Source organism: Podarcis erhardii, assembly GCF_964252035.2.
Source record: "Podarcis erhardii genome assembly, chromosome: 8".
NCBI lineage: Eukaryota > Metazoa > Chordata > Lepidosauria > Squamata > Lacertidae > Podarcis > Podarcis erhardii.
Window position 1 is genome coordinate 75,313,063 of NC_138499.1, and position 13,309 is coordinate 75,326,371.

The window sequence follows — 13,309 nt, forward strand, 5'->3', positions numbered from 1 at the left end:
CTCTTCAAGAAAGTTTTTTGCATTGTTAGCAAGGATGACACTGGAATCTTAAAAGTGCCTTCTCCAAGTCGCAGCCTGCAAACTATCAATGAATAAGCTTGACATAATCATTTCTTGAAGAGCTCAAGGAGGTGGCAAAGTATGCTTGAGAGAGGGACCTAGTGGAACTTAAAAATATTGTTGAAGAGCCAAACTGTAGTGATGAACAATAATAAAAGTAAGTCAACATAGGGCCCACAAGTGTACAAAATGTGTTGATGCAGAGTGAGAGGATGAATTAAGGACCTTTAGTAATCGAGTTCAGAAGCCTGCAAGGAAAATAGTGCCACCTGGTGACAGAAGGCCATGACTGAAGAAATAAACTGCCAGACATTGTATTGATTTCGTGTGGAGCGTCCGAAGGTAGGAAACCCTGTGTTTCTTATGAGGAGGAGTGTCAATTTCCATGTAGTAAAGGGATACTAATAGCCAGTGCTATAATTCTCACAGTTTGAAGGAAAGGAGGTTGTGATATTATGGCTACACTCTGAGAATCAGGGTAGAATATAAAGTTTTTAGTGGGGTATGTCTCTCATAGCTCAATACATTTTCATTCCCTATTTCCCTGATAATTTGTCTAATTCTTAATGGGATTGGGAAAGGGAAAGGGGTAGTCATGAACAAGTTGTAAGAAACAACGAGGCTACTTGCTAAGGTTTCTCCGACTGGCACAAACATATGTTGAAGATGAATAATTGAAAGGCAGGTAATACAAATTTAATTATATGTTCATTTGTACTAATATGTGCTATAAAATATGTGACCAAAGGAGGCTTTTAATAGCTGTGTGAAGGAGAATATTTTGGTAGGTTCTTTTCTGTTCTTGGGAGCTGTCTTAGCCAGGTGTGGCATAGGTGTATGACTGCCAGTGATTGTTCAGCACCATGGACAGCTCATGGGGCTGGAGTGAAGATCAAGCGTAAACCCAGACTTGCTGAGAAGGAAGGAGCTTGGGCTGTTGCTCCAACAGTAGCTGAGGTAGTATTTGAGGGTATGTTGGTATTCCTGTTCTATTCCTTATAAAGGATTTGGCATTTTATCTGAAAATCATAACCATGTTTAATAGAACAGATGCCTAGTGCATCCCTAATGACAACTGATCAAAAAATGCTCTTATTAGCAGTGTGAGCCAGCAGGCCAATGGTTAGAGATAATGGGAGTTGGGGTCCAAAACATATGGAGTACACCAGATTAGGGAAGACTGTAAGGCACATTAACCTTTCGGGGCTTGCAATAACTGTATATTTATAGCCCAAAAAATGTTTCATACAAAGGGGGAAACGGTATATTCATTCATTCAAAATCATTTATAAAGCACCTATATTTTCACAAATCTCTAAGTGTCTTTCTTTCTTTCTTTAAAACAATTCGAATAATTTTCTTACTACTTGGCATTGATTGGGCTTCTGGTGCAAAAATTCAAATATAAGTTTTTTTAAAAAAATAAATAAATCATCATCATCATTTTTTCAATGAAATACACTGCTGATTGTAAGAGATAATACAAAGTCTTAATTCTTAGAGGCCTTTTTGTTACCAGAACAGATTAACAACCACAGAGCCAGATCTTAAAAGTCCCTTCTCCAAATTGTAGTAAGAAGCTAGTAATATTTGTGTGTGTGTGTGTGTGTGTGTACACACACACACACATACACAATGTAAGAAGATAATAAAAAACAGAGAGGTTCAAGACTTCAGTGAGAAATGTCACTGGCTCTTGAACTTAAAGGTAAAGGGACCCCTGACCATTAGGTCCTGTCGTGGCCGACTCTGGGGTTGTGGCGCTCATCTCGCTTTACAGGCTGAGGGAGCCAGCGTACAGCTTCCGGGTCATGTGGCCAGCATGACTAAGCCGCTTCTGGTGAACCAGAGCAGCGCACAGAAACGCCGTTTACCTTCCCGCTGGAGCGGTACCTATTTATCTACTTGCACTTTGATGTGCTTTTGAACTGCTAGGTGGGCAGGAGCAGGGACCGAAGCAATTTGAACTCACCCCGTCACGGGGATTCAAACTGCCAACCTTCTGATCAGCAAGTCCTAGGCTCTGTGGTTTAACCCACAGTGCCACCCACGTCCCTGGCTCTTGAACTTATTTGGGGCTTTTAGTTTTGGGGCTCTGAAATTCCTCTGTTGTTTTCATGGGGAGAAGCTTCCTTGTTCCTGTCAGAGTTCTCCTTGTTTTCAATTCAGTTAGAGTCCACAGAATTCCTCAGGTATTTAGCACCTGCAATTTCTTAGGGATTTAGCACCCAGCCACTCCAGATTTGCTTCAAACTACCTCTTTAGGCTCAATTTCTGTAGCAACTCTTATTAGAAAGTGTTTTGTGTATCAGATAGCACAGCACTCTCACACCGGCCACTAGTCAATTAAAGCAATTAGAGGTGTCACTTTTCTTGCTTTGTGCGGCTTGTTCAGAAACAAATCCCATTTACTTTACACCTCTGTTTCCTTCTGACCTACTCCGAGCTGCTGCTGAGACTTGCAATTCTTTTTGTCGCGCACAATGCTAATCTATGAGAAGTGCAGCATGTCGGAAGCTTTGCATATTAGAGTGGCCATCGTGGTTTTATGGCAAGCTTCTCCTTGAGCTCTCATGTCATGTCCAATTTCTGGGAGGCCATTTGTCATGCTATGCGTAGGTCTCTTTATCACACGCCTGGCTTTTTGAAGGCAACACAGCCACCCAGGAGCATGCATCAGTCGGTATGCAAATCGGCTTTGAAAATGTTTCACATGGCTGTCCTCTTGTTCTGCCTGGTCTTTGGATGATGCTACCGATTTTGAAAGGCAAGGGCTGATGGCCATGAGTGCTGCATGTTCTGAGTGACATTACGGTTGTCAAGCTGCATTAATGTTCAAATGCTGGGCATCCATCTATTTCTGTTCCCACCCTTCAAACTAAGTGTGACAGCCCTTCCACCCCTCTGTGGCATTCTGCTGAGGAGCTTTTTCGGATATTTTGAAGCTGATGCTGCATTTTGGAGATGGAGGGAGGAGAATCGAGAAGAGACTCATCAAAGCTTTTTTTGACCAAAGGCCAAATGATGGTGCTGTTTACGTGGCATGTATTAAAATCAGAGGCCTACTTTGGAGGGGCTTGGACAGAGCTTCTCTTATTTTTACTGTTCCATCTCAAGTGGCAGTAAACTAAAGGTAAAGGTAAAGAACCCCTGACAGTTAAATCCAGTCACGAATGACTCTGGGGTTGTGGCGCTCATCTTGCTTTACTGGCCAAGGGAGCTGATGTTTGTCCGCAGACAGTTTTTCCGGGTCATGTGGCCAGCATGACTAAGCCACTTCTGGTGAAACCAGAGCAGCACATGAAAATGCCATTTACCTTCCCGCTGGAACGATACCTATTTATCTACTTGCACTTTGACGTGCTAGGTTGGCAGGAGCTGGGATTGAACAATGGGAGCTCACCCTGTCATGGGGATACGAACTGCCGACCTTCCGATCGGCAAGCCCTAGGCTCAGTGGTTTAGACCACAGCGCCACCTGCGTCCCACGGCAGTAAACTAGGAAGCCCAAATTTACTGCCCAGCAAATCTCCAACAGGCAACTGACACATGTAACTGCTCAAACTGCATCCTCTACCTGCCCCACCTCATGTCATGTATGATGTCAGGTGTGGGGCAGGTAGGTGTGGTTTAGGGGGAAATGGCCCAGTAAACCAAGTGGGAAGCCTAGTGGACCAAATTTGACCCATGGGCCAGAGGTTCCCACACCAGTGGGGTAGAACAATGGGGGCACCTAATAATAGACAGGGACCTTCAGTACTTCTTCTCACACTAATGTTCAGTCAGCTATTCCTTTACATCAGTAAGAGTCCAACTAGAGGATGTATTTGTGGTTTTTTTTCTTGAAGGCTTTGCATTCCTTTGCATTCCTGCCCCCTCTTCAGTCACGCAAACTGACAGCATGGATTTGAAAATGCAAGATGAGCAAACTCAGTCGGAAAACTTCCATTGTTATCCAAACCCTTGTGCACTTACATACTTGCTAATAAGGTTGTGTGCTTCTTCCCACTACAATATTTTTTTTTTGGGGGGGGGAGGTGTTCTGTCCCTGCAAGTCTTTTTAACATGCATTTTGGGTACAGCCTATTAGCTGCTATTTTGAACGAATGCATTTCCTTTAGTCATGCAAACACGATAAATGTTAGGTAAGCCAGAGGACTGTCTAAACTTCCAGATAGCCTTGTAAATACATAATCATAATCTGCATTTTTTACTAAATTTATAAATATTGTAAATACCTTCTTTGCAATTAAGAAAAACCATGCACATTGACTGCAAAGTGTGGCAGCAGGTTCCTATATGGGGGCATTTTTAGGTTCGCTTGTGACTTTTCATCTTTTTCAAAAAGTTAAGAGTTTCTTGAGCATGGCAGAACTGTATAAAAAGGTTACTTTTAAAGAAAAAAGTCTTGGGAGGGAAATTTTTTGGGTCCCCCTCCCCCCCCAAACTCTACCATCCATGAAAAAGAAGAAAGAAATCTTAATGATTTGTGATGCATTGGAGCTATTACAGAGTAGTATCTCTGGCAAGAAAGTAATGAGATGACTGCTAGAAAGCAATTCTGTCTTGATTTACCCTTCTCACTATCTAGGACAGGGATGTAGCATGCAATTTTATTTTATTTTTTACCTGTGGAATCTTGCCTCCTATCCTCCAAACAGTATGATGCATGGTATGTGTCTATGTGAGATGCATATGAGATTTACCTTTGAGTAGGTGTAGTTAGGACTGCGCTATAAGAGGATTTTGATATCTGATTCATGGTACCAATCAGTGTTATGCCAGATTAGAAGCAGGTTCTCTTTGTCATTTAAATTTGTTCAAAGTGTTCCTATGCCACATTGTGATGAAATGTCTCTTAAACCAAGGCTGGATGAGTGATATATATCAAATAATGTTGCCTCTCATAATATTAGGAAAGGAACTGATGCTAGATAGAGATTAAAAAGGGGGAAATTGTCCCTTTTTCGATTTGGATGCTGAGTATTAGAAAGTGTGCCCATCTCACTTAAGAGGCCGGGGGCCAGCGCTGTCCGGAGACACTTCCGGGTCACGTGGCCAGCGTGACGAAGCTGCTCTGGCGAGCCAGCACCAGCGCAGCACACAAAAATGCCGTTTACCTTCCCGCTATAAAGTGGTACCTATTTATCTACTTGCACTTAAGTGTGCTTTCGAACTGCTAGGTGGGCAGGAGCTGGGACCGAACGATGGGAGCTCACCCCACCGCGGGGATTCGAACCGCTGACCATGCGATTGGCAAGTCCTAGGCACTGAGGTTTTACCCACAGCGCCACCCACATCCCTTTTCATTTTTAACATTAGTTAGCATTTGACAATGATAATGTGGTGGGAGGGGAGATTATTCTAGCAAGAACATGAGATGGTTATTGGTATTTAACATTTAACAGTTAAGAGATTTCATGTTTGAAAATCAAAACAATTGAGAAACGTAACATAACTTAAAGCATTTTTATTTTGCAATCAGGAAATATGTTTACTTTTCACTTTATAAACCCCTCATTCATAACTTTGAATTGAGATTTTCCAAAATACATCTAATTTTTCATGCTTGCAAATATCATTTCTGGTACTAGATGGGCCTGCACAAAATACAAATACATTTTCTTCCCATTTTGTATCTATCCCTCTCTAACATGTAGAGGACATGTATAAATAAAATCCTGACTTGCTATTATTCATAACACAGATTGGCTGAACTGTTTATGTGAAGAATGTTACTTCAGACAGTTGGAAAAGAGAAGATATATACATTTTCAGGAATGTATAGCAGGAGATGGGAATGCTCTTTCTAACAGCTGAGATATTGATGGAGCCAGCAAGCTCATTCTGTTATCAGGGGCAGCCCAGACACAAATGTAGCAAGTTAGAAAAAAAGCTCTTCTCTAGGTTAAATATTTCTTTCTCATATTACTTATGGAGGAATCAACTTCAGGAGTTTATCTTTACAGCACATAATTGGTAATTTCCCCCTCCCCTAAAAGACAGGCAATGTCAGCATCTCTCTTTACAGATGCTCCATATACTTTCACGGTCATAAGGCTTTGCCAATGACAGGTCAGGAAAATGCAGTCTGCATCTAAGGCCTTCCTGATCTGAATTGCAATATACTGAATCCTTAAATCTCCTTTGCAGTTCTTTCATGGGGAGGGGGGAAGCACAGAAGTTGAGGGCAAGGCAGCAAGGTGGATGGATGTTGATTGATTTTGCTGGAATACAGAAATAAGGACAGGCTGTTCTTTTTTGGGTGACAGCCTGCTATATTTGGCAATATTACCACTGCAAGTGTTACATTTTTAGAGCAGCCATATGAATAATAAGAACACCACCCTGCAGTTTTAAGAGGAAAGCTAATGCAGAATGGCCAGATTTTATACTCTGGCACAACTAGTGAATATCAGAAATGTACATGTGCATTACAGAACACGAATGCCACTTGTTGCATTCCACCTGAAGTTCCTTAAAGATGTATAGAATGACAGCATATTCCCCCACCTTTTAACTCTGATGTTCTGAATAGACCACTCTGAGTCAGTTCCTTTCTGTCAACCCAACCTTGGCTTGGCCAAATGCAATTGGGAAAATGTATTCACTTGTCAATAGATGTCTCCTCTAGAGTATCTACACATACCCAGTTGAAAGGTTGGAGGTGTATATTGTAGGAAGTTGTAGCGTGGCAAGATTAGTGAGCCTCAGAGGAAGGTGGGCTTGGTCAATCTCAGGAGCAGCCCTTAACTGCCTCTGCCTACACAACACCAAGCCCTTAAGCCAGTGGAACAATTTGTGGCCCTAGGGCAGGCATAGGCAAACTCCAGCCCTCCAGATGTTTGGGGCTACAATTCCCATCATCCCTAGCTAACAGGACCAATGGTCAGGGATGATGGGAATTGTAGTCCCAAAGCAGTTGGAGGGCCAAGTTTGGGGATGCCTGGACTAGGAGAACACAATTGTCCTACAATAGGTAAACAATTCAAAACATACCCAGCAGTTGCAGCAAATGAAATGACATGGTGTGCACTACTACATGGTATCAGTGTCCATCTACACACATTCAGATGTATAGGCACTAGAGACAACAGAGCCCACCCTCCTGCCACCCAGGGATTTAACTTCTAGAGACCTTGGGGACGGAGCTGGAATTTGAACAACGATGGGCCCATCAACTCATGCTAACAAAATGTTAACCAAGCACCCCTAAATGGCAACAATAGGATGAAACAGTGACAGACAGCGATTTTGCAGAAACAAAAAAAATGTCCCCAAATAAAGAATGTCCTTGCTGAACAGAACTTGATGCATCTGTCACATCTGGAGGGCCAGAGTTTGCCTATGCCTGCCCTAAGTCTACCTTGGTCTTCTTTCATTCAAGTGGTAAGATGGGAAACACCATGGAGGGGAGGGATTTGCAGAGAGACAAAAAAGGTGTGCCACTCACCTTTCATTCCTGCCCCGCCCACTGCCAGCATGTAAGTTTTGACATTTAACCCTAAGAGAACACAGTCGTTGGCTCAAATAGTTTGCACTCCCAGCACCTATCAATTAGCCAGACATTCTGCAGCTTTTACAAAGGAAATGAGGGAAACACAAACAGAGGATAAGATATTGATATCTACTACTTATGTGGGCTACCTGCACCTCCATGATCAGAGGAGATGTGCCTTGCTGGGAGAGTGCTGTTTGCATGTCGGTCCTACTTGAAGGCTTTCCACATCATCAGGTTGGACAATGTGAGAAAGGGATGCAGTACTAAATGGGTCTTCAGTCTGATCCAACAGGGTTCTTCTTGTGCTCATTGATCTGCTTTGACCCATTTGTATTGAAGCTTGTTTTAAGCATACCTTGAGTGTACACCCTGAATATTACTTCATCCAGAAAACGAGATCCATAAGAGTGAAACTATATTACCACATTGGCCTGAATATAAGCTCCACTTTTTTCTTCCGACTGTGAAAAGTTAAAGTGCTGCTTAAATTCACGATCTTACAAAAATTGGCTTTTGCGATATCGCTGCTGAAACAGACATATGGTAAAACGGAACAGGTGTGAGTGCCTGCAGAGTTTTAAGGGAGCTGCATATATTTGGTATTGTCTTTTTTCTCCCCCCCCCCCTTGAATTTTAAACGTGTGGCTTATATTTGGGTCAATACGGTACTAAATGAAACAATTTTCTCTCTCCCTCTATTCACCTTTTCTTAGGGGCATATGTGCTACAGGTCAAAGCAACCGATGCTGATGACCCGACCTATGGAAACAGTGCCAGAGTGGTTTACAGCATCCTTCAGGGACAGCCATATTTCTCCATTGATCCCAAGACAGGTAATGAACATATTTGCCAGGGAGAATCGTATTGCTTCCCACTTTCAAATATCAAAGTGATTAGATGCCCACCTGAACAGTCTTTGTCTGATGACAGTGGAAGAAAAGGTGACAGTATTATTGTTTGTGGAAAAGCATCAGCTGTTTCCCATTAGCACAAGGTAAGTAGCATTGCCTTTTCAGAATTCAACAAATATAAGGATTGCTCTGCTGAATGAAAATAAAGGTCCATCAAAGAAATGAACAGGCAGTGTTCCATATGGGGAATTTTGTAAAACATCTTCCAGGTGATTATGGTAAGGGATGGATGGATCAGCCACTTCACAGTCCATGCCAGTTTCCCATGTGTTGATTCATAAGGCTGTTCACTGTTTTTTTGGCTTTATCCTGAGCGAATAACACAAAAAAGAAAACACGCATATAAATGCATATTCAAAAATACATTTCTGGATGTCTTTCCTTACAGAAATATACATGTCTAAAGATTTTTATTTTTTATGTCTTTGGTTACTTTTCTGTGCTAAGAACTGCATTGAAAAATTCAGCATGTGAGATCTGGAAGATGACTGCATTCTGAACCATTCATTAGTCCAAGCATTGTAGACTGGGTCCCTTTTCATTAGAATTTACAAATAAACAATTCTTCCAATGCTGCCCCAAAAGGTTAAAATAAAAATAAAAATGGGTGCAGTCACCGTGTTTAAAATTGCCACATCTGTGCCACCTCACAAAAATAACTTCACAAGTAGAATGGAGCCCATACAATTCTGATTTCCTGCCACTACTAAGTTATTGTACCAATTCAGCCTATCGTTTACAAAACTTAACATATTGCAGAAGGTTGCTTTATACCAGATAACAGCTGACAGCTATTTGTTATAGATGTCAGTGACTCTGGTTGCAATCCTAAGCAACTTCATTGCAAGTTAGGTGGGAGAACTCCTGTGTGCCGCTTCTTCCCTGTGAATGCCTTCCCCACACCCCAGATAGAGTGACTGCTACATAATAAACACAATTCCCATGCCCCCGATTGAAACATAAAAGCTGTTTTCAGAATTGGTGCACATCTTGCTGAATTGTATCATTTCCAGCCGATGGGGGCAGGAATCACAAGTTTAAATGTTTCCCTGTATAAAAGGGCCGTTGACATAGAAAATGAGCATGTCGGGGAAGAGGGTCACCACACTGACATGCTAGGTTTCTGTGTACAAATCCCCACCACCACCCCTTCTGATGGTACATTTGTTGTTGTTTAGTCGTTTAGTCGTGTCCAACTCTTCATGACCCCATGGACCAGAGCACGCCAGGCACTTCTGTCTTCCACTGCCTCCCACAGTTTGGTCAGACCCATGTTTGTAGCTTCGAGAACACTATCCAACCATCTCGTCCTCTGTCATCCCCTTCTCCTTGTGCCCTCCATCTGCTTGCCAGTAAAATGCATGCCAGTAAAATGAATAAAGAAATTCACTGGCAATTTGTCCTGTCAGAGTTGTATACAACTGACAAAGCATCTGCTTAATGCACCTTGATAACTGTTTTGTCACTGTAAATTCTTCCTCAACCTCAACACTTGATTTTGTGTTTTTTTAAAAAAAGAAAATAAAAAATAATGTTGAAGATATTGTGTGATTCTACCAGCTTTTTTTTTTTTTAATGTTCGTTGGCAGTTTGGTTTGTTATTGTTGTTATTATTTAGTTGTTTAGTCATGTCCGACTCTTCGTGACTCCATGGACCAGAGCATGCCAGGCACTCCTGTCTTCCACTGCCTCTGCAGTTTGGTCAAACTCATGTTCATAGCTTCAAGAACATTGTCCAACCATCTCATCCTCTGTCGTCCCCTTCTTCTTGTGCCCTCCATCTTTCCCAACATCAGGGTCTTTTCTAGGGAGTCTTCTCTTCTCATGAGGTGGCCAAAGTATTGGAGCCTCAGCTTGATGATCTGTCCTTCCAGTGAGCACTCAGGGATGATTTTCTTAAGAATGGATAGGTTTGATCTTCTTGCAGTCCATGGGACTCTCAAGAGTCTCCTCCAGCACCATAATTCAAAAGCATCAATTCTTCGGCGATCAGCCTTCTTTATGGTCCAGCTCTCACTTTCATACATCACTACTGGGAAAACCACCTTTGTTGGCAAGGTGATGTCTCTGCTTTTTAAGATGCTGTCTAGGTTTGTCATTGCTTTTCTCCCAAGAAGCAGGGGTCTTTTAATTTCATGACTGCTGTCACCATCTGCAGTGATCATGGAACCCAAGAAAGTAAAATCTCTCACGGCCTCCATTTCTTCCCCTTCTATTTGCCAGGAAGTGATGGGACCAGTGGCCATGATCTTCGTTTTTTTGATGTTGAGCTTCAGACCATATTTTGTGTTTACTATGATACAAATGAACAATGGCAAGCCTCAGGCTTCTGTGCCACTACCCCACCCCTCACCTTCAGCATGGCCAGGAGGAGGCATTTGGAAGCTTTAATTTCTGATTTTGATTAACTACAGTTGGTTGTGTTATGCCAATTCAACACACCGTGGTTACTTTAAGCATGGGTTGTTTGAAACAAGCCACTTTAGATTGTGGGATACAGACTCTCCAAGTGTCCCTATTTTCCAGGGACAGTTCCAGATTTACAGAAGCCATTCCAGTTTCTGATTTGATCCCAGAATGTGCTGCTTATCCTTAGGACATCCCTATTTTCATGGGGGGGGGGATTTTTGAGGGTCTGGAGTTATCCAACCCTTGAGCCACCTGAAGGCAGCCCTGTATAGAGAAACTCTTTAATGTGTCATTATGTTTTTAAATATGTTGGAAGCCGGCCAGAGCAGCTGTGACAACCCAGTCAGATGGGTGGAATATAAATATTATTATTCTTATAGAATAGGTTGTCCCTATTTCCTCGGACAAATATTGGAGGGTATGCAGTTATGTAGCTGACTTCTTTCAACAAAGCATAGTTAAGATTAAGCACAGTGTAGGGTTTGAATACATTTCTAAACTTGGTCAATCAAAAGCACAAGCAAAGGCTTCTGAGTTCATCTTTGTGGCAGAACTGGAATGGGAGGTGGAAAGGAGAATGCATGAACTTCAGGCTCATTCCTGTCATGCTAAAGCGTAGTTTACTGTGCTATCCAAACATAGACAAAAGGTTTAATATACTATGGAAGCTCAATGCATGGTGATATCCCCCCCCCCAGTTAATCTGGTTTAATCTTACCCTGAGCCAAATTTCCAGGAGGCTATATTCTGCACATGAGTTTTAGCTAGGATCTTCTGAGCATGTGTGCAGTACTGCTTGGATGCTACAGGAAATTTTTATTAATCTGGAATAAACCAGGCTTTTAATGAACATTGGTGTTCAGTGGGAAACCTGCCTTTCCCCAGCTGCTTGCTTTTGGCATTTGTCTGGCCTGGAGGATGGGAGACAAGCAATAATGTCAGGCTGTTGTTCAGAGTCCACTAGATGTGCTGCTAGAGGGACCCAGAAATGCTCCTGGGACAGGATGACAGTTAATTGCATATCTTGCCCTGTGTTCCGAAATGTCACTCGTGCTTCTGTATTTAATAATTCAATGACTTAACCAAAATGCTCTGCACTAAATTCTGCCAATTGTGTGCCTTGAATGCAACGTAAGAAAGAGCTTGCCTGCCTGCCCCCTTTCTGCAAATGGAATTTCTTTTCCCTGCAAACCTCTCCTTGAATGTCAGATGGAGTGTTAAAGACCCTGGCTTCCTGGCTAATCAATGACTGGAGGTGGAAACAGCATAACGCTGTCAGTGCAGGCACTGTAGAGGTCATGTCCTCTGTCAAATATACCCTGTTTTAACAAAAGATGATATCGCAAGTGTGAATCAGAGAGTTTACTTTTTAAATTAGGATGAGGATGTGTGTGTTTTCCCCCCTTCCTCGGGCTCTAGGGGATAAAAATCGCTTCCTTTAATGTGCTTCTTTTAATTAGATCTCGCTGACAATACAGAGGTGTTAAAATCCAGGCTATACGTGTGTTATATAAAGTTTCTGGATGAGATGAATGATGACAACAAAGATTTCCCCAGGATCCCCTGCTCTGCTTCTTTCTGCTTTTGTTCTCAGTGCCACCTTCATTAATTATTTTCACTCAGAAGCTGGGGATTTTCACACTGGGGAAAAAATGCCATGGTCATTGGAGATGGGTGGTCTCAAAGCATGGGAGCTTGTTCAATCCACTTCTCCTTAAACCACAATAGCCCTCTCTGAAAGCCATTATCCTTCTGGGGGTCTAGGCAGCTTTCCCAGTGATTTGTCTTTCTCCACTGCTCCCTGTTGGGACTGATCACTTTCCTTTCCTGTTCTTTATATAAGCTTCTCCTCTGCCTTAAGCTCACAGACAGAGGTAAATGAACTGGTTGAGCCCAGAGCTGCTAAGGAACTTGAGCAGGTTCCTGCTATGGAAGGAGAGGTTTTTACTGGCCATAAGCCTGCAGAACCCTAGCTGGAATCCAAAATCTCATGGGTGGCTTTCCCCTGTATTCCCAATACAAGTCAGGTACTTCTGCGTTCTTCTGTGCTTGCCCAAGAATCCAGGGTTGACAGCAGGTGGGAGGCCACAGAAAGGAGAAATACTCACCCTTTCTCTAGAGAGTTGGTCCTTTAAAACATTCACATATCTGTAGTATTGGGGTGCAGCTTCAGATTCCACCACCCACTTTTGAAGAATCATGATTTTATACATTGATAGTTAGTTCCACGAAGCTGGCCATGTGCATATAATGGAAACAGGGATCCCTAGATGATAACATTTGCAAATGTGTATTGCATTGTGATTCCTGACCTCTAAGAAGCCTGACAGAGGCTGTCAGATCACATGCAATAATGCCACTCATGCCTTCATAGTGATTTGTTGTTGTTTAGTCGTTTAGTCATGTCCGACACTTCATGACCCCATGG

The 13,309-nt window shown here is 42.4% G+C and overlaps 1 protein-coding gene across 4 annotated transcripts in view; it reads left to right on the plus strand.

Annotated features, from left to right (window-relative positions):
* CDH12 (cadherin 12) overlaps window positions 1-13,309 on the plus strand; it is a 455,772-nt gene that overhangs the window by 379,028 nt on the left and 63,435 nt on the right. For all 4 annotated transcript variants that reach the window (XM_081873016.1, XM_081873017.1, XM_081873019.1 and 1 more), the window contains one exon: window positions 8,275-8,394. In XM_081873016.1, the coding sequence (XP_081729142.1) occupies window positions 8,275-8,394 (120 nt within the window). The remainder of the gene's footprint in view (window positions 1-8,274; window positions 8,395-13,309) is intronic.